The sequence below is a fragment of the Elgaria multicarinata genome, chromosome 11, assembly GCF_023053635.1.
Source record: "Elgaria multicarinata webbii isolate HBS135686 ecotype San Diego chromosome 11, rElgMul1.1.pri, whole genome shotgun sequence".
NCBI classification, from domain to species: Eukaryota; Metazoa; Chordata; class Lepidosauria; order Squamata; family Anguidae; genus Elgaria; species Elgaria multicarinata.
The window spans coordinates 48,338,002-48,365,066 of record NC_086181.1 but is presented as its reverse complement, the minus strand read 5'-3'; the positions used below and the strand labels follow the sequence as shown (position 1 = coordinate 48,365,066).

Genomic DNA, 27,065 nt, shown 5'->3' with positions numbered 1-27,065 from the left:
GACAACCATCTGTCATGGATGCTTTAGGGTGGATTCCTGCATTGAGCAGGGGGTTGGACTCAATGGCCTTGTAGGCCCCTTCCAACTCTGCTATTCTATGATTCTATGATTCTAAGAAGCCTTTGCAGCCCCTCCAGGACCATCCAAAGCTGAGTTCCCCTCACCCCCCCCCCATCACATCCATACGCAAAGTTCACTTCATAGGGCAGGACCATCTGTGCCACAGCTTATTAAGAGCGAGACAGGCTTCCCCCCACCCACCCCCACAGACACAAGCCCCTTCCACCATACAGTTGAGGAGGTGGAGGGGACTGTGTAGCACTTCAGGCATTTCCTCTGGAAACTCCCTGCAAGGAAAGAACTGGGACATCAGGGGAAAAGGCCCCAATGGAGGCTAGTTTTCTGCTTTCAGGGAGATGAGATTTCTCTCTCATTCTTTTGCATAGCTGAGCTTTCAAAGCTACAATCGGACCACCTCGGAAGTGGCAGGATCCACTCCACCCTGGGTATTTCAACGTGAACCACTTTAATGTATTAAACATATAGAGACGTAAGTAAATAAATAATACCCTCTCCGGATTCTTCTCTTTGTTCCCGGCCTTAAACTTGGTGCTTTGGGCCTGCAAGAAAAACGTCAGGCCAGCTTCAGATTTGAAGCCCTGCCTGAGCCGCAGAGGGATTCTCCCCCCCTCCCACTTCCCCCAGTAGTCCCGCTCCTTCTCCAGGAAAGACAAGCTGGGTTCACACGAGATGTGGAATTCTGCGTCGGACTGTTGTGCTTCTTGCACGAGCCTGAATCGCAGCTGCACTCACACACACGCGTTGGAGCCGGAGGGGCTCGTGTGAACGCGCCCTGCACGCGCCCAGGCCCGTGCCGGGGAGAAGACACGCTGCGGCTGCCACCTGCTGGCGGTGGGGGGTATCGTGCGCGAGGCACCGCGAGTGGGACGTGGGCACGGGGTGCCGGGGGACGGTGCCGTTGGTTGCGCGCGCCTGCCATGGGGGAGCCCTCCCCCCGCCCCGCCCCGCCGCTTTCCCTTGTAACCAGATCTCTCCCTCGCCGGCCGGATTCCTGGCATCGCCTTCCCAAAATACACATCAGCCCCCGCCCCGCCCTCCCCTTGGCCATCCAGCATCCTGCCGCTCCCCCCCCCCCCGGCACCCCGCTGAGCTCTCCGGATCAGCACTCCCCACCCCCTCCCCACCCCGACCGACCGCTGGTGGCGTCACTGGAATCCCGGCTGAGCCGAGGCGGGGAAACGCGTCAGCCGAGGCCCGCGAGCGCAGCGCTGTCCACCCGGCGGAGGTGCTGGAATGGCCGCCGGGGCTCCTGGGGAGAGGGCGGCCGCGGAGCGAGGGGAGGCGGCCGGAGGAGCAGAAAAGAAAGCTGCCCGGGAAGGGGGGAGACGCTCTGCACGTGCTCAGAGGCATCGCGTTCTTCCTCCGCTCCAGCTCTGAACGCGGCTTCTGAAGGGAAGGCGCTATTCGGGGAAGCGAGTAGCGGGGGGTGGGGGTGGGGGTGGATGGCAGGACGCCTTGGGGCCCCTTGGAGGGGTGAACTCCATTGAAGGCGGCCTTGGGGTGCTTGTGGGGACACCCAGCCTGCCGTGGGCCGTGTGCGTGGAGGTGTCTCCTGCCTTGCTTCAGGTGCCCCGCTCGGCAGGGCGTTGTTTTCCGTTTAGCCCGCCTCCCCCCCCCCCCATTTACGACGGGCGAGTTGTGCCACCTGGACTGCGACCATCCGTACTCTCTGGCGACCAGCGGCCAAACTCCCGTGTCCTGTGACCGTGTGAACCTGCTTTACACGTACACACGCCCTTGACCGTCTCGGGCCCCCCTTTGGCCAGTCAGCGGGGGAGGGATGCAGCGGCGGCGGTGCGGGGGTGGGTGGGGGAGATTGACCTGCATTTCAGTGACCGCGATGGGGGAGGGGGAGAGGTGTCCAAGCAAACTCTCCCCAAATCCTCCTCCTCCTCCCGCACATTTCATTCGTGTAGCCGGTTCTGGGCTCTGCGGAGTCGCGAGGAAAGCAATCGCACCCCCCACCGCCACCCCAGCCTCGGGCCTCCTGTGGCCTCTACGGAGGCGACGGGGGTTTCCTGCGCAGCCCCCTCCAGGGGGCGGGAGCTGCGTGGCTCGGATGCGGGCGCTCCCGGGGCCCGAGGCGCAGAGGCCGGCGGCGCCCCGCCTCCCCCGCCCGAAGCCAGGGGCCTCCCGGGCCTCCCCCGCCCGGCCTCCCCCACCCCCGTCGCAGGGGGCGAGGCTCGCGAGATGTGGCGGCCGGCGAGAGGCCGGGCCAGGCTGGGCAGGGCTGGGGGGGCGCCGCCGCCGCTGCTGCTGCCGCCGCCGCCGCTCTCGCCGCCGCCTGCCCGAGTCCGCAGACGCAGCCCAGTCCGCACAGGCGGCGGCAGCAGCAGCAGCAGCAGCAGCAGCAGCAGTGGCGGCGGCGCCTTCCTCCTCCTCGGCCGAGGTAAGGGGGAGCCGGTGGGCAGGCGGCACCCGCGGGGCCCCGCGGGAGAGGGCCAGCCCGGGGGGGGGGGGTCAGGAAAGTGCAGCCATTGCGCCCTCCCCCTCCTTCAGCGCTTGCCATGGGGGAGGGGGCAGCTCCCCCTCCTTCGCTTCAGCTTTTCTGCTCCCCCCCCCCCGCATCATCGCACATCTTCCCGCATTCCAACTCCCCGGGTCCCCCCCCAATCGCAGAGCATGGCTCTGGGTCTCAGGCCAATCCCACCCACCCCACTGCCCGAGCTCTCTCGTGACTGCCTGATTCGTGCCGGGAGCGCAACGGAGCGCGGAGAGGCCAAATCCGGCTGGGTCATCGGCCGCCGGGGAAGGGGCAAAGGGGGGGCTCCTCCCGGCCGGCGCGCCCCGTCCGCTCCCGCCGCCTCCACCCCACCATCTCCCCTTTCCCCCCGCGCCCTCCTCCTCCCGGTCCCTTCTCTGACCCCCGCATCGCCCCCTCCCCAACTTGTTTATGTCTCTCCCGCACCCGGCCAGAGCCGCCCTTCCCCCACCTTCGCCCAGGACTCCCGTCTCTGCTTCCCTCGCAGCATCCAGGGCTCTGGGGGAGAAGGACCTGGGCCCGCAGGCAGGCAGGCAGGCAGAGCACCGCAGGGAAGGCGCCGTAGCAGGCGTCTCCCCTGACGAGGCCGGGCCGGCGGGCGGGCTTTCTGGAAAGGGCTCGGAAGCCCCAGCATCGGTATCCAAAGTCCGGGCTCAGCCTCGGAGCAGCCTCCTCGGAGCCGGTGCAGAGTGCCTCGCCTGAACCCCCGGCCCCGCAGACGCAGGATGTGGAGCAGCTGGGTCAAGCCAGGGCGGGGCGGGGGGCATCCGAGTGATGGAAAGCCGGGGGGGGGGCGGCGGTCGCGGGCGAGCGGGGAGGAGAGCCCGTGGGGGGGGGGAAGAGGCCAGAGGCTGGGGAGGGGGCTGCGGACCCCGGAGGGCGCGTCCACTGGGCCTGCCGAGGAGGGCCCACCGCGGGCAGCGCAGCTTGGGTCGCCATCCAGCCGCGCAGCCGAGCGAGCGTTCAGTGTGCCTGGAGCGAGCGAGCGGCCGGGGTGGGAGGGGGCTGAACGCGCTCCGTTGCACTTGGGCGCTGGGGGAGGGGTCCGGCTCCTCGCAGCCCCCTGGGTCGCTCCAAGGCTGTTTCTATGGCCACCCCGTCCCTGTTTGCAAACAGACCAGCTGCACGGATCAAAGGAGGGCCCGGCCGGAGCTATTAAAAGCCAGCAGCATCCTTGGCAGGAGGGGAGGGGAGGGGGATTCCCGGACGCATCCGGACGAAATGCGCCCCTCCCCAACTGCTGGGGTTAGAAGCTGCCACTAGGAGGGGCTCGGGGACACCCCCACGAACAGCCACGCACTGGCCCAGGCACGTTCCCCCTGGACACAGACTCCCCAACACACACACACACACACACACACGCGCACACACACACACACACGTCAGCCGTGCTGTGCACACACAGCTCACACACCGCCAGAGGAGTTCCCATGTCACCAGCTCCTCCCCAGGCCCACACAAACAACCCCCATCCTTGCGCATAGAGCATGCCCACCTATGTACTTGCACTGACCAGTTCCACAGCCTTCTCCCTCTGGAGACTCTGGCGCACACCCTTTTCATCTGAGGTATTCGGGGGGGGGGTGCACACACACACACATGAACGCACGATTACAAATTCTTACAGATTTGGACCTTTCCCCACCAAGCATGTGATGCCCAGCCCCGGGCAGGTGGATGAGGCAGGACGTAACCCCAGCAGGGCAACAGCGTCAGGCTGGCACCCTTGGTTTAAATACCCACAAAATGTAAAGTGATTGAAACAGCAGCTCAAATGCCTTCCAATGGCTCCGATCCCCAAGCGCTCATGCCAGGTGATACAAGTGTGGGGGGGGTTTCCCTGCATAGTGCTCAACAACGCCTCCCCTCACCCACCCACACACATCTCCAAGGCGTTAGGGAGACCTCTGCCCTGACCCTGGCTCAGCATTCAGGAGCCGGGAGGCCACTGAGCGCCCAGCTTCTCCTCAGGCTCCTCAGCACTCAGTCCAGATTTCTCAGTGCCTGGAATGGGCAAAGTAATATTAAGCTGCCTCTGGGCATGGGCAGAGTGCCTTCTTCCCCTCACCACCGAGGAACACCGACTAGGCCCTGCACGTCGAGGAGTACAGGCATGACTGTGGGGGGTGGGGGGCATCCTTGGCTGGAGGGGGGCTTGCAGTTACGGAGAGGAGGTTTCTGATGACCCCACCCAGCGCAGCTCCTGTCCTGTTACGTAGGAGGGGAACTTGAGCCTTGTCCTGTGCATCTCCAGACCAGTTCAACTCTGCCTCATACTCTGTGGACGAGTGGAAACATTCTTCTGATTTGGCTTTTGTCTCCCACGTGATTCTGAAAGTTCCAGGCTAGTCAATGATGCAAAAACAGATCAAACCAGTGAAATGGAAGAAGTGGAAGGCTTAAGCCTTCAGATCCCGCAGCGTCCTCCCCTCGTGTCACTCTCTCTCTCTCACACACACACACACACACACACACGCCTGTCGGCCTTAATCCATGCTCCAAAGCCAGGTCGCATTTTAAAACGATGCCTTATGATGCTCTGGCTTTGGTGAGGCCCCAAAGGCCAGGAGTTCCACGGGTGTGGGGCAGCCCACAAGTAGGCTCAGCTGCACAGCCCAGATGTCCTTACATTGGCCCGGGGGTGGTATTGTTAAAATGCGTCCCTTGGGCCATCACATGCGATGAAGGCGGAGCTTCCTAACACAGAAGAGCCCCTGACACGTGCGCATCTCCCCTGCCACCCACCGCCCACCACCTCGACCAAAGATCTACAGGCATTACCCAAGCAAGTCGTAATAATAATTCTTGAATTTCCCTGTGGTGTGAATCAAATGGAAGTGCAACACTGGTTGCACCTCTTCTAGCCCACCATGAGGTTTGCCGGGCCTCCGGGTTTTGTGTCATTAACAGAAATGCACCAAAAGGGAACCACAAATCCACCTTACTGGTGAAGTTGCACAGACAATGCAGGCGCCAGTTTCTGAACCAGATAAAGCCAGAGCCCGCGGTCATAGAATCATAGAATAGTAGAGTTAGAAGGGGCCTACAAGGCCATTGAGTCCAACCCCCTGCTCAAAGCAGGAATCCACCCTAAAGCATCCCTGACAGATGCTTGTCCAGCTGCCTCTTGAAGACCTCTAGTGTGGGAGAGCCCAAAGCCTCCCTAGGTAACTGATTCTTGTCATACTGCTCTAACAGCCAGGAAGTTTTTCCTGATGTCCAGCTGGAATCTGGCTTCCTTTAACTTGAGCCTGTTATTCCGTGTCCTGCACTCTGGGAGGATCGAGAAGAGATCCTGGCCCTCCTCTGTGTGACAACCTTTTAAGTATTTGAAGAGTGCTATCCTGTCTCCCCTCAATCTTCTCTTCTCCAGGCTAAACCTGCCCAGTTCTTTCAGCGTCTCTTCATAGGGCTTTGTTTCCAGACCCCTGATCATCCTGGTTGCCCTCCTCTGAACACGCTCCAGCTTATCTGAGCGCAACACGCAAACCAGCATGTTTACACAATGTTTGGTTGCTACACACAGACAGACACAGATCCTGCAGGTCGGTCTCCACACAAGCAGCAGGAATCGCAACTGCGGGCAGAACTGGAGGAGCGAAGGGGGAGGGAACCCCCCAGTGTTGTGGAGATATGAAAAGAGGGACGGAGCAATGGTCCAAAAATGCGCCATTTTGAAGCCCCAATTATTTGGGAGAAGCCAGCCTGGGCCAAGGCATTTTGCTGCCTAGGAAAAGGACAAGATGGTGCCCCTCCTCCACCTATAGAAGCCCCCTGGCCATTGGCTCTTACTGCAACTATGGGTAGCAGGCTAGCTTGGGGTGAGGGGCAGGGCCAGGGGCCTGGGTCACACAGCCCTGTCCTCCAATAGAGGGAACAGCCAGGGGGCTGGGGCTGTGGCGGCTGCCACCCCCTCCACATCAGCCAGCATCTGCTGCCTGAGGCAAATGCCTCGCTCTGGCTAACAGTAAGGCCAGCCCTGGGGAGAAGGACTAACACAGCAACATTCAGAAACTCTGCTCTAGACCCCAAGACTCTTCCCTAGAACTACAGGGATGCAGAGATTTCAGTGGGGGTTTATTCTTGTTATGCAGCCTTCGGGGCCGACTGCTTGCTTGCTGCTGCTTTTACGCCTTCCAGACTAGGACCGTCCATTCCGATTGCAGGAGCTTGCAGGGGTCTTCCTCCACTAGCTGAGCTCCATCGACCAGGAGAGGCTGTTGGGATGGGGTGGGGGGCTGCATGCAAAGTGGGTGCCCTGCCCCTGAGCCACGGCCTCTCCTCCTGCCCAGGGCCCCAAAGGCGGACCTGGACGTCACTTTTCTGCTGTTTACTTGTTTATCCAGTCTGCAAATGACACAAAACCAGGAGGGGCCTGCGCACACATCTGGAGGACGGGATTCAAATGCAACGCGGTAACGACGAAGGAGTGACACTGGGATTCAGGTCAGGGAAGGCAAGTGCAAGTCGCAGGCAGGCAGGCAAGGAGGGAGGAGGGGTGTGGTGGGGTGCCAGTGAGGCGGAGGCAGCGGCAGCAGCAAAGCAGAGAAGCCCCTGTGGGGGTTTCCTCCCCTGCCACGAGGAGCTGGCTTTGCCAAAGTCCTTGGGGTGCCTCATTAGCAGGTGCACGAGCACAGCAGGCAGGTGGGCTCGGGGGGACCATGAATCATAGAACAGCAGAGTTGAAAGGGGCCTACAAGGCCATCGAGTCCAACCCCCTGCTCAATGCAGGAATCCACCCTAAAGCATCCCCGACAGATGCTTGTCCAGCTGCCTCTTGAAGGCCTCTAGTGTGGGAGAGGCCACAACCTCCCTAGGTCACTGGTTCCATTGTCGTACTGCTCTAACAGTCAGGAAGTTTTTCCTGATGTCCAGCTGGAATCTGGCTTCCTTTAACTTATTTATTTATTATTTATTTATTTATTAGATTTTTATACCGCCCAATAGCCGAAGCTCTCTGGGCGGTTCACAAAACTTGAGCCCATTATTCTGCGTCCTGCACTCTGGGAGGATCAAGAAGAGATCCTGGCCCTCCTCTGTGGGACAACCTTTTAAGTATTTGAAGAGTGCTATCATGTCTCCCTTCTATCTTCTCTTCTCCAGGCTAAACATGCCCAGTTCTTTCAGTCTCTCTTCATAGGGCTTTGTTTCCAGGCACTTGATCATCCTGGTTGCCCTCCTCTGAACACGCTCCAGCTTGTGAAGTGTTGCAAAAGCCCCACGGAGAAGGAAGCAGCAGACCGAGTAGGGCGCCATTAGGGAGTAAAAATAGGGAGGGGTGCAGAGGGGCCAACCTGGGCCACAGGCAGGCCTGGGCAGGAGCTCAGCCCTCCCTCCTGTCCCTCTGCGGTGCCAGCAGAGACACGTCTTGGGCAGCTACCCGGCAGGAGGCAGGCATGCCGTGCTTGGGGGCAGGGACATGGCCAGCTCCGGGCCCAGGGGCAGTCTCCAGGCAGGGCCCCCTCGAGGCAGGCTCCTATTTTTGCCTTGGCCACGGGGTGGGTGTGAGCGGTGTCGCTTTCCAGGCCCAGCTGCAGGAGGCGGTCAGGAAGCTTCTCTGGCTGCCAGGCGTGAGCTGTGGCAGCCGGATGTCGGAGCCGCCAAGGACGGCTTCGGTTTCCATTTGCTCGTCTGTCTCAGGGGCTGGAGGGGGAACAGCTATGAGTTCCGGCTGGAGGGTTTCCTGACAGTCACATGATGAGCCTCGCAGGTGGCGCTGATCCGCACACGGCCTGCTCAGGGGCAACTCGGCTCTTACCCACTCTCTAGGGGCGCCTACTTTGCTCTGACACCCCCCTCGACTACCGCTCCCGAAGGTCCCCCCACAATAGCCCTGCTTAAAGGAGGAACAAGTGCCTGTGCGTTTAACGTACAGCTCCTTGCACACTCGAGGAACCTTGACAAAAGTCAAACAGGACGAAGAGCCCAATGCTGCCCCCTCCGAGGGCCTGTAGCCAAGGGCCCCCACCGTTTGCACCACTGCAACAGGAGAAACGGGCAGGATTCTCACATACATTTGGAGCCCGCCACAGAAGCACAATTGATATCCATACTGGTCCCCCTAACATACGCACGCTCTCTCTCTCTCTCTCTCTCTCTCTCTCTCACACACACACACACACACATCCTCTGCTGGTTTATTTTTGACAGGGGTTCTTTTAATAGCTGAACAACTGCTAGGCAAACATCCTGGAATGGAAAGCGGGTATCTAATTCCACCCCACATGAGCCAGTGGGAGTCACCACCCCTCTCTTTTCCAGCCCCCACACAATTATGATTCCCCTCCCCATCCAAGGCACAGGTGTCAGTGATTTCAGCTGGGGCAGGAGATCCCCTCCTGCAACACTGGTTGTCTGGCTAGCTGGAGCAGACCCTCCTCTCCCATACAAGCCATCCATCACAACTCTTAAGATCCTTTCACTGGTCAGTGATGGCCAGTACAACCCTATCAGTGTTTACATAAAGTGAGGATCCCCCCCACACCCAATGTGAGTTGCTTTACACGCACTTATTTTGAACTGAATTTGCCATTTTTAATTAACGTTCCCCCCAGTTTTTGAGAGCTACCTTTCGGAACCCTTTTCAATCCTGTTTTGTTTTGCTGATGACACCCTAGATAATTTGGTGTCATCAGCAAACTTGGCCCACTCACTGCTCACCAATAGCTCTGGATTGTTTATGAACAAGTTGAAAAGCACCAGACCCCAGTACAGATTATTGGGGAATCCCACTGTTTACATCCCATTTGGAGATGTAAACATTGGCTTTTCTCTCACAGTGGGTGGTGTTCTTTCTGGTTTTAACCAGTGACCATTACATAAGAGGGCCTCTCCTCTTATCACCTGACTGGTAAGTTTGCTTAGCAATCTTCGATAAAGAACTTGTTGAAAGCCTGTTGGAACTGCACATAAATAACTACCAGATCACCCCCGTCCACATGTTTATTGACACTTTCAAAGAACTTTAAAAGACTTGATTTTTAAAAGTCATCATGATTTATTTATTTTTAAAATAACGGGACTTGTCCTTCAATGTACTTGATAATTTTATCTTTAATAACACTTTCCACCAATTTACCTGGAACAGATGTTAAGCTAACTTGTCTGTAATTTGTCAGATCTCCCCTAAATCCCTTTTTAACATGTGTTACATTGGCCACAGTCCTCTGGTACAGAGACTGATAATAGAATAGTAGAGTTGGAAGGGGCCTAAAAGGCCATTGCATCCAACCCACTGCTCAATGCAGGAATCCACCCTAAAGCATCCCTGAAAGATAGTTGTCCAGTTGCCTCTTGAAGGCCTAAGGCCTCTAGGGTGGGAGAGCCCACAACCTCCCTAGGCAACTGGTTCCATTGTCGTACTGCTCTAACAGGAAGTTTTCCCTGATGTCCAGCCAGAATCTGTCTTCCTGTAACCTGAGCCCGTTATTCCGTGTCCTGCACTCTGGAATGATCAAGAACACAGATCTTAAGGAGATATTATTCATCGTTGTTAGACTATTAGTAATTTCACATTTGATTTCTTTAAGAACTTTTCAGACAGATACCATCTAGTCCCGGTGATTTGTTTTCATTACAGGGTAGAATTTTATCTCGTCACTGCATCTGATCGTCAGAATACATCGATTCATGCACACAAACCTGTCCTAAATCTTCTGCAATGAAGAGGGATTAAAAGAATTCATTCAGCTTCTCCACAATCTCCTTATCCTCCTTCTGTACTCCTTTGTCATCCAACGGTCCAACTGCTTCCCTACCTGGTTTCTTGTTTCTGATATATTTAAAGAATTCTTTACTGTTGGCCTTGCTATTGTTAGCAATATGCCCCTCAAAATCCCTTTTTGTGTCCTTATTGCGTGCTTTGCATTTGCGTTCTCATTTGACCAAGAGGTCCATTTTCTGAAGGAAACCTGCTTTTCTCCAATACCTTCCTGACACAGCTCATTAACTCTGGGCTACCTTTCCTGACCTGCCGTATACATTCTGGCAGAGCTTCTGTCATTGTGGCTCCAAGTAACCTCCAAGCATTTTGAAGAGAGTTTAACTCCCTAGACTCCCCCTTTGAACTTCCGTTTCACCACTTCCATTTTCGAGAAGTTTCCTCTTTTTGAAATCAAATATGAATCTGTTGGATTTCCTTGGCAAATTCCCACTTGCATATCAATTAACTTGACACCCCGGCAGTATTTCCAATTCACCCAACAACGCTCACATCTTGCACTAGGTCACCTTACAAAGGTGATCACAGCAGGGAACAGATGGGCTGAAGCCTTTGTGTCAGCTGGAAAACACCACCCACCACAGGTGTAGTCTGACAGACGTTCTCAGGAGGAGGTGGGAAGAGGTGAGAATGCAGGACCCTGCTCTACACTGAAGGACGGTGGGGAGGGGGGGTGTAACAAAAAGGTTCATTTCCCCATTGCCTCATAGCTTTATTCCAGACTGCGCTGCCAGAGAGACTGTGCCAAAACGGAGGTGTGTGCCTGTGTGTGTAGGTAGAGGGGGGGGATTCTCTCCCAAATGAGCCCCACTATTGTGCTTCATGGAAAAATACAATGAAGGCAGGAAGGAGCTTGGGAGGGGAGGCAGCAGGGCTGTGGATCTCCTGGGTCCGCCTGCCTGGGGCTCCACCTGCTGGACTCCATCTGCACTGCTCCATGCCTGTGCGGGGGGGGGGGAGAGGGGCTCAGAGGGACCCCCCTCCTTAGCTTCCCAGAAGCACAGTGGCCTCCTCCCATCTCACCTCCGGTACTCTTGGCATGGCCTCTTCGGTGGAGGAGCAACGTACATAGGAAGCAGCCACAGACCTTGGGAGGGACTCTGTGGCTCATTGGTAGAACCCTTGCTTGGCAGGCAGAAAGGTCCCTGGTTCAAAAAAATACCCCTGCTGCCAGTCAGTGTCAGCAGTACTGGGCTGGATGCACCCAGGGACTGACTCAGTAGAAGGCAGCTTCCTATGGTATTCCTATGACCAGGTCAGAGACGCTTTGTCCACCTAGCCCAGTACAGCCTGCTCGGACTGGCAGCAATGGCCCTCTGGCCTCGTCTCAGGCAGAAAGGGGCCTCTGCCTTCAGCTGCTGCCGGATGCTTCCAACGGGAGGCGCCACTGGGGGTTCTTGCCGGCTGCTCATGGGACACCCATAAGCAGGACAGGAGTGCAATGGGACCCTCCCACCCATGTTCCCCAGCAACTGGTGTACTTATGCATACTTCCTCAGATATTTGGAAGTAGCAGAGAGCCATCAGGACTAGCAGCCGTTATCCTCCATGAATTTGTATAACCCCACTTTAAAGCCTTCCAACTTGGCAGCCATTATGACATCTTGTGGTAGTGAGTTCCAGAATTTAACTCTACACTCTGTGAAGAAGTCCTTCCTTTTATCTGTCCTGAATCTCCTGCCATTCAATTCCATTGGATGGCCCCAGTAGGTTCTAGTATTATGGGATGGGGAGAAAACGGTCTCCCTCTTCACTTTTCCCCACAGCATACGTAATTTTCTTCACCTCTATTATGTCTCTCCTTACTCACTTTTTTCCTAAGCTAAACAGTACCAAATGTTGTCACCGTTCCTCGGAGGGGAGATGCTCCAGACCCTTGATCATTTTACTGGTCCTTTCCTTCAGTTTCCAACTTTACAACATCCTCCTTGAGGAGCGGTGATAAGAAATGTATGCAGTATTCCAAGTGTGGTCACACGATAGTTTTGTATAAGGGCAGTTTGATACTGGCAGTTTTATTCTCAATTCTTTTTCTAATTATGCCTATTTGCCCTTTTCACAGCAGCAGTACACTGGGTTGACATTTTCATTGATCTGTCCACCACAGCCCCAAAGATCTCTTTCTTGGTCAGTCACCACCAGCTCAGGTCCCACCAGGTTGGGAATTTTTGTTCCAATGGAACTGGGCCTGTTTAGCCTGGAGAAGAGAAGATTGAGGGGAGACATGAGAGCACTCTTCAAATACTTGAAAGGTTGTCACACAGAGGAGGGCCAGGATCTCTTCTCGATCCTCCCAGAGTGCAGGACACGGAATAACGGGCTCAAGTTAAAGGAAGCCAGTTTCCAGCTGGACATCAGGAAAAACTTCCTGTTAGAGCAGTACGACAATGGAATCAGTTCCCTAGGGAGGTTGTGGGCTCTCCCACACTAGAGGCCTCCAAGAGGCATCTGTCAGGGATGCTTGAGGGTGGATTCCTGCATTGAGCAGGGGATTGGACTCGATGGCCTTGTAGGCCCCTTCCAACTCTGCTATTCTATGATTCTATGATCACGTTACACTTGCTTACATTGAACTGCATTTGCCATTTATGCCCATTCTCCCAATTTGGAGAAATCCTCTTCATAGTCCCTGTTTATTTTAACCACCCTAAGTAATTTGGTGTCATCGGCAAACTTGGCCACTTCACTGCTCACCCCCTAATTCCAAATCATTTATGAATAAGTTGAAAACCCTCCATTGGGAGAATTCACTATTTATTCTTACTCTCTGCTTTCTGTTCTTTAACCAGTTACTGATCCATAAGAGGACCTCTGCTCTTATTCCATGACGGCTAAATTTGCTATTAAGAATACAAGAAGAGCCATCCTGGATCAGACCAAGGGTCCATCTAGTCCAGCGCTCTCTGTTCACACAATGGCCAACCAGCTGCCCAGTAGAGACCCATAAGCAGGACACAGGGGCAACAGCACCCTCCCACCCATGTTCCTCAGCAACTGTTGTATTTAGGCTCACTGCCTCTGATCCTGGAGGTAGACCATAGCCATCAGGGCTCGTAGCCACCGAGGTAGACAACTTGTGGCCCTCCAGATGTTTTGGCCTACAATTCCCATGATATCTCATTATTGGTTATGCTGGCCGGGGTTGGTGGGAGTTATAGGCCCAAATATAAGGAGGGCCATAGAACCATAGAACAGCAGAGTCAGAAGGGTCCTACAAGGCCATCGAGTCCAACCCCCTGCTCAATGCAGGAATCCACCCTCAAGCATCCCTGGCAGATGGTTGTCCAGCTGCCTCTTGAAGGCCTCTAGTGTGGGAGAGCCCACAACCTTCCTAGGTAACTGATTCCATAAATTACCCGCCTCTGGAACCGAGCCTAATCCAATTAAGGCAAAAATCCCATACCTACTTACCCAGGAGTAAGCCCCAATGAACTCAATGGGTTTTACTTCTGAGGAGCCATGTATAGGATTGCACAGTAAGACCGCTACCTCTTCCCACACCCCATCCTAAGACAATGCTGAAGTTGGTCACTCTTTCCCAATTCTTTATTTGCAAAGAAGTTCAAAAGCCGAGTCAGTAAAATTAAGAATGACCTGCCCCACCTCCCTGCATTGCACACACCCTAACCCCACACCTCCAGGACAGTGTCTTCTAGATGGCACCAAGCTGCACCCAGCCCAGTGCTGACTTTGGGGGCAAAGCCCACCCCCACCCCCGTCAAGGGCGCACAGCAACGGCAGTAACAGCCCAATTATGTGGAAAAGGGCAAAAAATAGGGGGGGGAGGGGTTACCCTCCATAATAAGCTTCAGGCTAGTGCAAACCGTGCAGCCCCACATGCAAGGGAGTGTCCGCTATGCCTGGGGCAGGGAACTGTTCCCCTAAATCTCACCTTGAACTTTTAGTAGCTCATCATTTATTAGTGCTGGTCACACAGGAGGGATTTTGTTCTTAAAACACAGTGTAAAAATTCTAATTTCCCCCAGACAGCAAAAACATTCTCTGGCCGGTAGTGGGGCTTACGGTATCTGTGGGGCTCAGCCCCACTGCTGCTGTTCCCTTCAGTGTGTAAATAGGACAGCTTGCATTGGGGACGGGGGGGGGGCGGGGGGGGCTTGTCCATTTTGCACCCATTCTTCATTCAAGGAGAGAATTCATTAAAGGGGGTGCAGGCAATCTTACCGGTTGTAGACCCCCCTGCATGAGAGCACCCCTCCCTTCCTTGGCAACGAAGATTACACCTGAGCGGAGATGGGGTGGGGGGAGCAAGACCCCCCCCCCAAGGTTACCATATAGGAAGGATGTATAACAGCCCCACACGTCACCTTCAAATATGGTGTGCCCGTATAGGGAGGAAAGTCTTATTCCATCTCCCCCCACCCCGCTTTAAGAAGGGGTGACTCCGTGGTGAAGGGAGGGGGGCAGAGAGGGCTGCTCACTCTCCCCTCACCCTTTATAGCCCTGGAAAGAGCTGGCGAAATCTGGCCCCACCCGTCCGACCCCACGTCTAGAAAATAAAGGGCCACCGCTATACTAGAATGGTGGAACTCAGCCCTGCCCACCTGGCACCCTCCAGGTGGGCTGGACTACAACCCCCACCAACTCTCTGGCTGGGGTGATGGGAATTGCCGTCCAACACATCTGGAGGGTGTCAGGGCGGGTGTGGGTGGCCCTGCCTAGGCCTCGCCATGTAGCAGGAGCCATGGGGCTGCTGCCTTCCTCCTAGGCGTGGCGGCGGCCTCCTCCTCCTCTGTCCTCGGGCTTCATTTCACCTCAGAACCGCCAGGCTTCGGGGGCACCGCTTCAGCTTTTGCCACTTTGTGCCTCCTGAAGGGAAGGGGCTGCCAAGACCCTCCCTCTCAAGGGGCTGGTGGAAGCTGAGAGACGAGGCCTGTGAGGGGAGCAGGCCCAACCTACCGCAGGGACACCACTCAAATCCAACGGCCGCCCTGTATGTCTCCTTCCTTGGAGGGGGGCAGATTTCACCAGCCCTGGCCGCTTCTGGCTCCAGGTGTTTGAGGGCCCTGGAAAGGCAGCCTCAAGGGGCCGCGGAAACTAGCCACTTTGCTTGACGGGCAGCCGGACGGGGAGCGAGGAGGCCACGGAAACTGTACATTTGGGGGGGGGGAATCCCTATTTAATGCCATCTCATAGATCTGATGCGCATAACACAACAGTCCACTGTGCCTTAATTTACCCAGCCGGGTGTTGCCTGGACACTTGCGGGCTCTATTTTTGCATGGCGCCATGGGTGTCTGCCTTGCCATATCATGTGAATCAAGGCAGCAGGAATTGTCTGAGGGGAAGACAATCCTCAAATAACCCTCCTGCCACCTGCCTTCGTACGACATGGCAAACCAGGAGCCCACAGGAGCCATGCAAAAACGGTGCCCATAGAATCATAGAATAGAATCGCAGAGTTGGAAGGGGCCTACAAGGCCATCGAGTCCAACCCCCTGCTCAATGCAGGAATCCACCCTGAAGCATCCCTGACAGAGGGTTGTCCAGCTGCCTCTTGAAGGCCTCTAGTATAGAATCATAGAATCATGATCCGCCCCCCTGGGTAAATTAAGCCATGATGGGCTGTCCTGTCATGTGAACTAGACCACTGAGCCCTTATTTATTTCTACACGCTCTGGCTCTTACTGGCAGGCTCACAAACATGCTTTCTTCACTCCAGGAGCCCTGTGCTGCCCCTTGGTGCTCAGAGGAGATCCGAGAATGAACCCATCCCCTGAGCCTGCAGGGAAGGGCTTCACCCCAGCACCATGGTGGGCCCCGAGTGCGAAGCTGGGAACCAAGGAACCAGCCTTGGGCTGAGCCAGGCCCTCAGTCCCTCTAGTCCAGCACTGCTGACACTGACTGGCAGCAGGTGGGGCTCTTGCTCCCTTCCAGGAGACCTCCCCCCTCCCCCCTCCATGCTGCCAGGATTGGACTTCGGACCATGAGCTGGCAAAGAGAGGCTCTGCTGCAGAGCTGCGGCCCCTCCCTAAGCTGGAGGCCTGCCCCCTGCCCCGCCCCACTTCTCCTGTCTAAGTCAGGATGCCGCTCCCCCCTTCCCACCGACGCCCCCTTTCCCCTTCCCGTTGCCCATCTCAGTCAGCCTGGGACAAAGACCGTGAGGGAGATGTGGGTCCCAGCTGCCCAGCTCCTCCCTCCGCACAGCCCAGCCGAAGCCACGTCAGACTCCCTCACGAGCAGGGCTGGGCCGTGCTGATAGGGACGGAGGCGCCTTTATCAGGCTGCAGAGCAGGGGTCAGGCGCTCCCCAGAGCAGACAGGGACAAGAAGATGGTGGGAGGCGGTGCGGGGGCCTCCTCTGAGCCCGTTTCCTTCCATTCCCCGGCAGATGTCCCGCAGCCAGGCCGGCACGATGCCCCCGCCGCTCCTCCGCCACCTCCTCCTGCTCCTCGCTGTGGCTGCAGTTGCTCGGGCGGATGAGCTGAAGGTGACCACTCAGTCGGGGGAGGTCCGTGGCTTCCATATGCCAGTCCTCGATGGCCACGTCTCCGCCTTCCTGGGCATCCCCTTTGCCGAGCCCCCCGTGGGCCGGCTGCGCTTCCTGCACCCCGAGCCCATCAAGCCCTGGAGCCAGCCCCTCCAGGCCACCTCCTACCAACACGCCTGCTACCAGGTGGTGGACGATACCTACCCGGGCTTCCATGGCACGGAGATGTGGAACCCCAACCAGAACATGAGCGAGGACTGCCTCTACCTCAACATCTGGGTGCCGTCGCCACGGCCCAAGAACGCCACGGTCCTGGTCTGGATCTACGGGGGCGGCTTCTACAGCGGGTCTTCCTCACTGGACGTCTACGATGGCCGATACCTGACCTACACACAGAAGGTGGTCTTGGTCTCCATCAGCTACCGAGTGGGGGCCTTTGGCTTCCTGGGCCTTTTGGGGAGCCAGGAGGCCCCGGGCAACATGGGGCTGATGGACCAACGCTTGGCCTTGCAGTGGATACAAAACAACATCCAGCACTTTGGGGGCAACCCCAAAGCAGTCACCATCTTCGGAGAGAGCGCCGGCGGGGCCTCGGTGGGGATGCATCTCCTCTCGGTCCAGAGCCGGTCCCTCTTCAAGCGAGCCATTTTGCAGAGCGGAACACCCAATGGGCCGTGGGCCACAATCACTCCAGCGGAGAGCCGGCGCCGCGCCACCCTCTTGGGCAAACAAGTGGGCTGCCACTTCACCAACGATTCAGAGCTGGTGGGCTGCCTACGCTCCAAAAGCCCCCAAGAACTGGTCGACAAGGAGTGGACCGTCCTGCCCTACAAGAGCATTTTCCGCTTCTCCTTCGTGCCGGTCATCGATGGAGACTTCTTCCCCGACACGCCGGAAACCATGCTCAGCACAGGAAACTTCAAGGACACCCAGGTCCTGCTGGGAGTAGTAAAGGATGAGGGCACCTACTTCCTCATCTATGGGATGCCTGGCTTCAGCAAGGACACCGAAAGCCTCATCACCCGGGAGGACTTCCTGGAAGGGGTGCGGATCGGCGTGCCCCATGCCAACGACATTGCTGCTGAGGCCGTGGTGCTGCAGTACACAGACTGGCAGGATGTGGACAACGGGGAGAAGAACCGGGAGGCCATGGACGACATCGTGGGGGACCACAACGTCATCTGCCCCGTCGTGCACTTTGCTGCCCGCTATGCCGAGCGGGGCAACAAGGTGTACGCCTACCTCTTTGACCACCGAGCCTCCAACCTCATGTGGCCCCAGTGGATGGGCGTCCCGCATGGCTACGAGATCGAATTCATCTTTGGGTTGCCGCTGAACGATGCCCTGAACTACACGGCCGAGGAGAAAGAGCTCAGCTGGCGGATGATGCGCTACTGGGCAAACTTTGCCCGCACAGGGTAACCGAGGGATGTGGGGGTGGGAGGTGTGTGGGGGCAGATGGGCGGAAATGCACGTGGGTGCTCCTTTGGAAGGAATGGGCAGAAAGAGAGAAACAGGGACCGGAAGGAGGGGAAACCCTGAACGGGGAAGGGAAAAGGGTGAGGAACGTATGCAGAGCTGGCATGAATTTGGGAAATTCATTCCAGGATTCAGACAGGTTCACAAGACTCTTCCTTGATACTCCCAATTGGGGTGGTTTTAATGTTCATTATGATGGGTGCTGTTAAGACAATAAGGTTGGTCAGGTGATTTTATTTTTAACAGCCAGGCTTTTGTTTTTTTAAGCCTCCCACAAAAATCTAATTTTACAATGATTGTTCATTTATTTATTAATAATGCTTACGTACTGCTTGATTTGATAAAATCTCTAAGCAGTTTACATAAAATGCCGAATCTGGAATTCCAACATTTACTGACTTTTCAACTGAATTGAAAGGACATTTTAATTCCTGCCCACGTGTGGCTGAGTCTGTCTGCGTGCGTTTGCCTGGGGAGGGAAGGGGGGGGGCAAATGGACCACGGAGGCTGGTGACCACGGTTAAAAAGGAGTGGGGTGGGAGGGAGGGTATGAACGCTTCCCTGATCGGAGCCCTGAAGCCCTGCATGTGCAGCTGTGGCCCTCCATTCAGGTACACGGGAGCCCCTCCTGGGCCTTGCATGGAGGGGGGGGGGAGGAGGAGGAGCCAAAAGAGGCTGGGTGTGTGTCTGTGCTCACAGCCACTCGGTGGCCCCCTCCATCAGCCATCAGCCCTTGCTGAAAAACTCAGGCCCATTTCAAGGGGAGGGAGGCAGCAGCGTGAGCAAGGAGACCCCCCCACCCCATCACAGCATTCTCGATTTGCAGGCAGGAGAGCTGAAGACAGGCATGTTTGTGCTTGAGTCCCTGGGCAGCCCCCTCCCCTTTCCCTCCTTCCTTCCTTCCCTGCTTCCTGCAGCAGCTCACGCTCTCCCCTCTGCACACAGGGACCCCACGGACCCCTTGGACAAGGACGTGAGGTGGCCCCTCTACACTCTGTCGAAGCAACAGTATGTCAAGCTCAACACGCGGCCACTGAGCACGGATCGCAGCCTCCGCACCCAGATCTGCGCTTTCTGGAACCGCTTCCTTCCCAAACTGCTCAATGTGACAGGTGGGTCGGAGTCTCTTTGGGTGTGGGGAAGGAGAAGCAGGGAAAACGCAACCCAACCATGGATTGGACCTGGTCAGTTCAAATCCACATGCAAATTCCAGGCCCCCTCCCCAGCCCCTTTGACCTCACTGTTCCCTCGCCCCCTGCCCCACCCTTCCCAGCCTCCAGAGACGTTTCACTCTGCCCCCTTTCTGCCAAGAGCAGCCTGCTTCTCCTGGCCTAGATGATTTTGTTCCATCCCAGCCAAATCGACCTCTCACTTCCACCCCGGAAGGTGCTCTTTTCATCAGCATCCTGTTGCTACCTTCGCCCTCTGTGACATCATAGCAGGCCAGCCAATAATTGGGGGATCATGGTTATTTTGATCCAAACTAAATGTTAAACAGGCCCTTGTGGCCTGGGGGGAGGCCCTTACCAACTTCCCCCTGCCCAGGACTTAACTGCTCATTCTCTCCTCCTCCTCTGTAGAGTCGGCCAGAACATGCACAGATTCCAGTCGGGGGCCCTCCGCCCCATGTGTCCTCCTCCTCCTCCTCCTCCTCCTCCTCCTCCCATGGCATCTTCGGTCTTGAGCACCCTACGGATAACGGAGAGGAGGAGCAGGAGGAAGCCACGGCCACCAGTGGAGGGTGGGGTGTCCGTAGAGGGCATCTGCCCAGCTGCTACGTGGATCAAGGCGGTGGGCGCTCCACAGCCCAGGAAGCCCAACCCAGATGGAGCCCGGGAAGCTGGCCAGGTGGCCAGGAATGTCGGCGGGGAGCCACAGGGCGGCAGGATGGGCAGAGGCTTCAGAGCCACATGTGGCATGTGGGCAAAGGCCGGCCCACCCACAGGCCACCTTCAGGCGCTTGGGCTGGAACTGGGGGCAAATTGCAGACCGAGAGATTTTTGAAATTCAAACCGGAGGTATTAAACGCCTGCAACCATCTTAAGCCATGTGGCAAATTGTCAAGACGAGCAAGTCGTCTAAAAAAGGCCATCGCTTTTCCTACAGCCAACCCCCCTCCCTCCCCCCCCCGCAAGTCCAGCAGCCTCTCATGCCTGGCAATGCCATAACGCACTTGGTTGGTGGGGTGGGGGCGTTTCTTTGGAAAACGCAAGCCCAGAGCCTGCCTTGGGCACTCGGCCTTTACGAAACCCTTTCGGCTCAAGCGGCCTGGGAGGGCAGCAGCCAAGCCGTGCATTTCACACGAGGTGGGCCGGTGGGGCGGAGGGGCGTTGGAGGATCTGGTTTTAAGGAAAAAATAGGCAAGTGGGCGAGAAGCACGGAGACAACCCCCGGCCCCCCCCTGCATTTCTGGCTGTATCTAAACCAGGCTCACGGTCCGAGGATCACATGCTCCCTGAGAGGCTGGAGGAGAACAGGGCTGAAAAGCCCACCGCAGCTGCGGTCAGACCGGCCGGCCAGCCGGCCGGCCAGCGCTCACTCGCCTGCAGGCCTCGACTTACGTCCTTCTGGCGCAGGGGCTTGTGTGGAGGGAGGGACACTGCGGACCTGGAGAAAAGCCCTCTGGAGGTCTGCATTTGGAGGGAGGAGGGGCGGTGGATGGATCACAGGCACCCGCGCCCATGCAGGCTTCCGCCTCTCGTCATTTGCGCATGTGGCTTTTGCGCGCTTGCTGCTTGGCTGCAGCTCTCAGGGCCACCGAGTCCCACCCACTGCCCACGGAGAGAGAGAGAGAGGCCGTCAGGCTGGGTCACGGCTCCTGGCCCATCCTGCCACCGGTGCTGTTCACTTCATCTGTGGGGGGGCAGTTCCCCGGGGTCTTGGGCAGGAAGAGACCCCTTCCTCAGCCCTGCCACTGGAGCCCTCTTTCAACCGGGGCTAGCAGAGGGCTCGTACAAGCGCCGCTCCGGCAGCCCCCTCTGCCGCCCATCCACAGCTGAGGAGAAGCGGCACAGCGCGCCCCACACGGGCTCCTGACGCCACATCGGGCTCTGCTGGGGAAACGACGACGGCCTTCGTGGCAAAGGGGGCCTGGGGGGGCAAGTGGCGCCCTGAGACGCCGAGGGACCGAGAGCTGGAAGGGGACGTGGGACAATTCAAGAAGGACGCAGACAAGCTGGAGCGTGTTCAGAGGAGGGCAACCAGGATGATCAGGGGTCTGGAAACAAAGCCCTACGAAGAGAGACTGAGAGAACTGGGCATGTTTAGCCTGGAGAAGAGAAGATTGAGGGGAGACAGGATAGCACTCTTCAAATACTGAAAAGGTTGTCACACAGAGGAGGGCCAGGATCTCTTCTCGATCCTCCCAGAGTGCAGGACACGGAATAACGGGCTCAAGTTAAAGGAAGCCAGATTCTGGCTGGACATCAGGAAAAACTTCCTAACTGTTAGAGCAGTGCGACGGTGGAACCAGTTCCCTAGGGAGGTTGTGGGCTCTCCCACGCTAGAGGCTTTCAAGAGGCAGCTGGACAAGCATCTGTCAGGGATTCCTGCATTGAGCAGGGGGTTGGACTTGATGGCCTTGTAGGCCCCTTCCAACTCTGCTATTCTATGATTCTATGATTCTATGTGGTGCCCATCAGGTGTGAACACACACACACCGTGCTCAGGGCAGGGGTCCCATTGAAAGCATCCCAGAGGTTGTTCCCCCGTCTGCGCCGGAAGACCTTCAGGGACCCGAGGCAGTGGGTTCTTAACTGGGTCAGGCAAATTGAGGCAGGACCCTATTATGGGGGAGGGGGCTGAGCAAGCCACTGACTTCAGGCCTCCCAGCAACGTGGCTGCACTGAGGTCTGTACATAGAAACTGGTGGGACGCAGCCCTGAGCCACTCTGCCCGCCCCGCCCCCCCCGGCCGCTGCCACCCCTCCACCCCAGTGCTCTGTCTCTGTTCCTCCTCATCCTCTTCGTACTAATACTAACCGCTTCTTGAATAGGTGCCCTCAGCGCAGCCCAGCCCAGCTGTGCTGGGTCCCCCCACGGCAGGGGTGGCAAGAGTGGGAGGCCTGGGACCCATTCCCCCACCCCGCCCCATGGGCTGCACACACACACACAGAGACCATGGTTGCTGTTTTTAGCGCTTTGCAACAAACTGCTCCATAGCATTTAAAGGATTGCATTTAATGCGTTTGCAAGCTAAATTCCTGCCTTTTAGCACTGTGGAGCACAAAACCTGTCGACTTTTGCTTTCAAACAAACTACACTTGAGCCTTTCTAGCACCATTTCTTTTCATTTGGAAAAAAAAATTGCCACTGCCAAAGTTGGGGGATGGCGCAGGGGCTGCCGGCACGTAGCGCCCCCTCCTTGAACCCAGTGACAGCAGCTGGTGTCCCACGAGGACGCAGGGAGTACCCTGTGTGCTACCACGAGGGGGGAGCACAGCTGTGGAGCTGCAGCCTCCTGCCATGCCCCCCTCCCCTTCCCCCTCGCACACAAACACACAAACACACACGCTGCCTTTCGTTAGAAGACGGGCCCTGCTGCATCAGCCCTCCTCCTGTTTAACACTCCTCTCTCTCTCTCTCTCTCTTTCTCTTGTGCGTGTGTGTGTGTGTGTGTGTGTGTGCGTGTCTCTCCCTCCACGTCCCTTCTCTTTCCTGGCCTCTGCTCTCTGCCGGCGCGGCGCGTCCTCTGCCCGCTCAACCCCAGATAATATCGAGGAAGCTGAGCGGCAATGGAAGCTGGAGTTCCACCTCTGGAGCGCCTACATGATGCACTGGAAGAGCCAGTTCGACCACTACAACAAGCATGACCACAGCTGCTCGGAGCTGTGACCGGAGGTGGCCCCAGGATGCCCCGCCCTCCAGCCCCACCCCAGGAGGCCACCGTGCAACGATCCAATGGGCCACTGGGCCCCAAACGCCCACCAACGACGCCAACCGCAACAGCCACCAGCCACGACAAGCCCAGTGCCGGGGCAAGACGTTGCTGTGCAGCTGGGAGCCCCCCGGCCCAAGCTGCAAGCCGTTGACACACCTGTCCAAGCAGCCAGAAGCCAAAAGCCCCGGCAAGAACCCCCCCAAGAACCCAATTCAAGCCCCCACTGACACCCCCACTCCCCCCAAACACACAAGCATGGCAGCAAGTTGATCTACTGCTCCTAGGTGGGGGGAGGACCCCCCTCCCCAAAGCCCCCCCCATGCCTGCCCTCTGTCCCCAACTACTACCCATTGCCCAAGGGAGCAACCTGGCTCTGCCACACTCTGCAGCCCCCTCCCCTTTGGTGGGCCCCCTGTTTCTTTGCTGTGATCTGTATATAATGTTTATTTAAAGGGGAAAACGTGATAAATAAATATATATATATCTATAAATATATATCTATATTTGAACTGTATAAGCAACCGGAGCTGCTACTGCTGCTACAGGCGTCACCCCCCCTCCCCACTTCCCCAGCCCACAGCCACCACCTCCCCCGTGGCTTTCCAGCCATATCTGGCCTCCACGGTCCCACACGTACCGCAAGGCAGCCCACGGGAATCGTTCCCCTCCCCACCTGTCCCCACCCCCACGTCGCTGGCGTTGGCCACGCCGTAGACCGACACCCAAAGAGCCGCTCCCCCTAGACCCTTCCCCTCCACACCCACCCCTGACCTGCCCCCCTTCCCCACTCCTGCTGGAGGCCACGTGATTCAAGAACCCCCTGTGGAAGTAGAGAGAGATCCACTCACAAACTCCTGGAGATCCAGATCCCCCCAATCCATTCGCCGTCGCCCCACTCCCTCTGCCTGCATGGCTGATGCCCGTAGAACTCCGAGCTGTGTGTGAACTCCTGAAAAACCCAATAAAAAGAATTAACCCTAAACGGCGTGTCTCTGTGTGGGATGGATCCACGAGGGGGTGGCCGTGGGCGCCTGGAGCGGGGATCAACGGCTGAATCCCACCACGCCCGGGAGGTCATAAACTGGTTTAAAGAACACGGCAACCCTGCTAGGTCAGTCCCAAGCCCTCCCTGGTCCGGCACCTCGGTGCTCACGGAGGCCGAGCAGACATCCCAGGCAGAGCCAAAAGCTGCACTGGATCAGGCCCAGGCGCCCTGTTCCAGCCGTAGCCAAACAGATGCCAGCCAACCGGAAGGCCCCAAGCAGGGCGGGGCTGCCAGAGCTAGGATAAATAAGAGTGGTGGGAGAGTGGTGGGAGAGGACAACCTGCTTTGTGCCTCTCCTTAATTCTATTTTGTGTGAATTTACATTGTTTACTCGAATCGTTGCTGTTGAGTTGCTACATATCTTACCTATTATATTCAAAAGTTTCTCTCCAAATTCCGTTTACTTAAAATTCCTATCAAGTTTGGCCATCCCCCGCAATCAAAGGCCTTGAATATATCCTAGGACATTATCGCTAGGGGTTCTTTCTGAGATTTGGAATGGTATATATTGAGTAATTTCCGAATAGGATCTGAAATTTGTTGTTGAGTGATACATTTGTTAATAATCTTTTTCAGGTGGTTGGCAAAGACAATAGCGAATCTTTTATAATCCAGATTTAGTAGTGTTATTGGTCTATATGATTCAATGCACAATGGATCTTTAGGTGGTTTAGGTGTCACTACTACTGTCCCTTGTTTCAACCACCTTAAATACTTTGCTGCCAACTATGAATGCCCGCCTTGCGTGGTGCTGTGCTGAAGGGGGCGCTGTGGAGCTTGAGAGAGCAAAGGGCAGGAAGCAACCGGCCCAGGCGGTGAGGCCCGACGTTTGGAGAGGGCATGGCGTGGCCTGGGAAGGAGCGGTCGCCCTGGCTGGGGCCACCAGCGCTTAGGCCACGAGCCTGCCTGGAAGTCCAGGCAGCAAAGAGTCTCGTGGCACCTTAAAGACGAACAGAAGGTTTCTGGCAGGGGGGTTCATGAAGCTGCTCACTTCAAATTGGCAGGTGCATATATACAGGCTGTGGGTGGGGAGGCATAACCTGTCTGGTCAAAGGGAACTGAAATGCCAGCAGTGCAGGCAGGGATCATTCCCTTGCAGGTTTTGGGGTGAGAACGCAGAGGCTACTGCAAAGGAGAGTGGCGTGAGACAAAAGACCAAAAGAACCCACCTTCCTCCTCATCCGAACCACAGGAAATATTCCCTGCGGGGGTCGATCCGCCTTCGAAACTGCCTTGTTCCAGGTGAATTGGAAGTGATCCTCCAGGCCGTCTCTCTCGCCGAACATCTATGGGGCAAACGGGAGAAGAGGCCAGGGGTCGAGGCAGGCCTGACTCAGCACCTGCCCCAGCACCTCTCACCTTCGGAATTAATTGAGACCCCTGGAGCTGGCTGGCTGGAAGGTTAAGGGGGGCCAGGGCTGGCGCTACCATTAGGCCAACTAGGCAGCCCAGGGCACAGACCTCAGAGGGGCGCAGTACTGACCTTTAAGGGTCACAGTTTTATACAAATTGGCTGTTTTAAGAAAAAACAAATTAAGTTCAAGTTTTGTGCTTTTTATTTTTTCTACAAAATATCTGTTCTTAAAAATCAAAGTTGGCAATTTTGGGGGGGCGGTGCAAGTAGCTCACCTTGCCTAGGGAGCAAAATAGTCTGGCACCAGCCATGGGGGGGCTTCCCTCCTTGGTAGCCTGGGGGGGGGGGGGAGAATGCTGTGTTACTTCTAGGAAGCTGCTGCTCACCACTGAGGGAGGCCCAGCCCCCCCCCCCACTGAACTCGCACCGATCCTAAGGGCTCCCTGCCCAGCATAGGGCCACCAGGACCAGTGAAGGGCAAATGAGTGACTGAGCAGGAGATGTTCCATTCCCACATCGCCCCCACTGCCCCTGCAAGCCCAGCACGGGGGCTCTCCTTGAATGTGGCCTCAGGTGCTCCAGCCACAGCACCGGACACGGGTTCCCCGGCTTCTCCACGGTCACAATCTCCTGCAAGGCCCTGGCCCTCCCCGATGAAGAGGTCTTCTCAAAGCGACAGTTCCCGGATCTGGCCAGCAGGTGGCGCGAGAGCCCCGTCCGTCCTGAACGTGGGAAAGGAATCGCGTGTCCCTTTCCATGCGTGCCTGGGTGGGGGCAGCGGGGTCCGCGCATCCTCTCCACGTGCAGTTCCGTCGCGCGACCACTGGAGGGAGGGCTGCAATAACTGGGTGGCCTCACCCACCCCCACCTCGGCAAGGATTTCCAGTAGGAAATCCTTGCAGGCTCTGAAAGAAAATTAGCATGGCAAGTGAGGGCAGTGGGAGGAACCAACCCCATTTGTGGTTGGGGCTACAAGTACAGGGTGGGGGGCAGAGCTTGAACAGAACTGAAAAGAAAAGTTGATGGCAATGGGCGGGGTGGGGCTTTCTGTGGGAAGCTGTGTTCATTCTTCCCCATCTTTGCTTCTTCTTCCAGGAGGCCTGGACAAGGACTCCCCACACACACACACACACAGAAGCTATTTGTGGCTGGAATTATTAAAATCAGCTTTCCTAAAATCCAGAGTACATATATGGCTACACTCAGCTTTTGCTTCCTTTATAATCAAGAATTCAAGCATGACTGGTCACTTTCCCCCAGAGTTCCCATAACTGCAACTTTATCCACTATTGGTCAATATCAAGTCAAGGATTGCTGATCCTCTAGTTCCTTCCTCCACTTTCTGTAAGAGAAAGTTATCGCCCACACGTCAGGAATTTCTTGGAAGGGCCGCTTTTGGCAGTATTTGTCTCCCAACAGATATCAGGGTATCTGTTGGGAGATATGGCTGCAATAGGGCTGCAAGAAAGGTAAATGCTATTTGGGGCTGCATTAATGGAAGTATAGCTTCCAAATCGCCTGAGGTACTGGTTCCTCTCTATTTGTCCCTGGTTAGGCCTCATCTAGAGTATTGCATCCA

At 56.6% G+C, this 27,065-nt stretch overlaps 2 protein-coding genes across 3 annotated transcripts in view; one reads left to right on the top strand and one right to left on the bottom strand.

The window, feature by feature from the left end:
• Window positions 1-27,065, bottom strand: part of AP1S1 (adaptor related protein complex 1 subunit sigma 1) — a 235,158-nt gene that overhangs the window by 135,992 nt on the left and 72,101 nt on the right. The gene's annotated exons all lie outside the window — the stretch shown is intronic.
• On the top strand, window positions 16,549-23,303 carry LOC134406193 (acetylcholinesterase-like). Of its 2 annotated transcripts, none has more exons than XM_063137490.1 (3): window positions 16,549-18,148; window positions 19,155-19,321; window positions 22,917-23,303. In XM_063137490.1, exons 1-3 carry the CDS (start codon window positions 16,632-16,634, stop codon window positions 23,039-23,041), a joined length of 1,809 nt encoding a protein of 602 aa, XP_062993560.1. In that variant the 5' UTR covers window positions 16,549-16,631; the 3' UTR covers window positions 23,042-23,303. The 2 variants fall into 2 exon arrangements, with proteins under 2 accessions (XP_062993560.1, XP_062993561.1); XM_063137491.1 differs by lacking the exon at window positions 22,917-23,303 and adding an exon at window positions 19,790-20,247.

Excerpts from the sequence above, each read along its gene's own strand:
- LOC134406193 (XM_063137490.1), top strand. The coding sequence starts at position 16,632 with ATGTCCCGCAGCCAGGCCGGCACGATGCCCCCGCCGCTCCTCCGCCAC. Across the intron at positions 18,149-19,154 it reads GCAAACTTTGCCCGCACAGG|GGACCCCACGGACCCCTTGG; the intron begins GTAACCGAGGGA and ends CTCTGCACACAG. Across the intron at positions 19,322-22,916 it reads CAAACTGCTCAATGTGACAG|ATAATATCGAGGAAGCTGAG; the intron begins GTGGGTCGGAGT and ends GCTCAACCCCAG.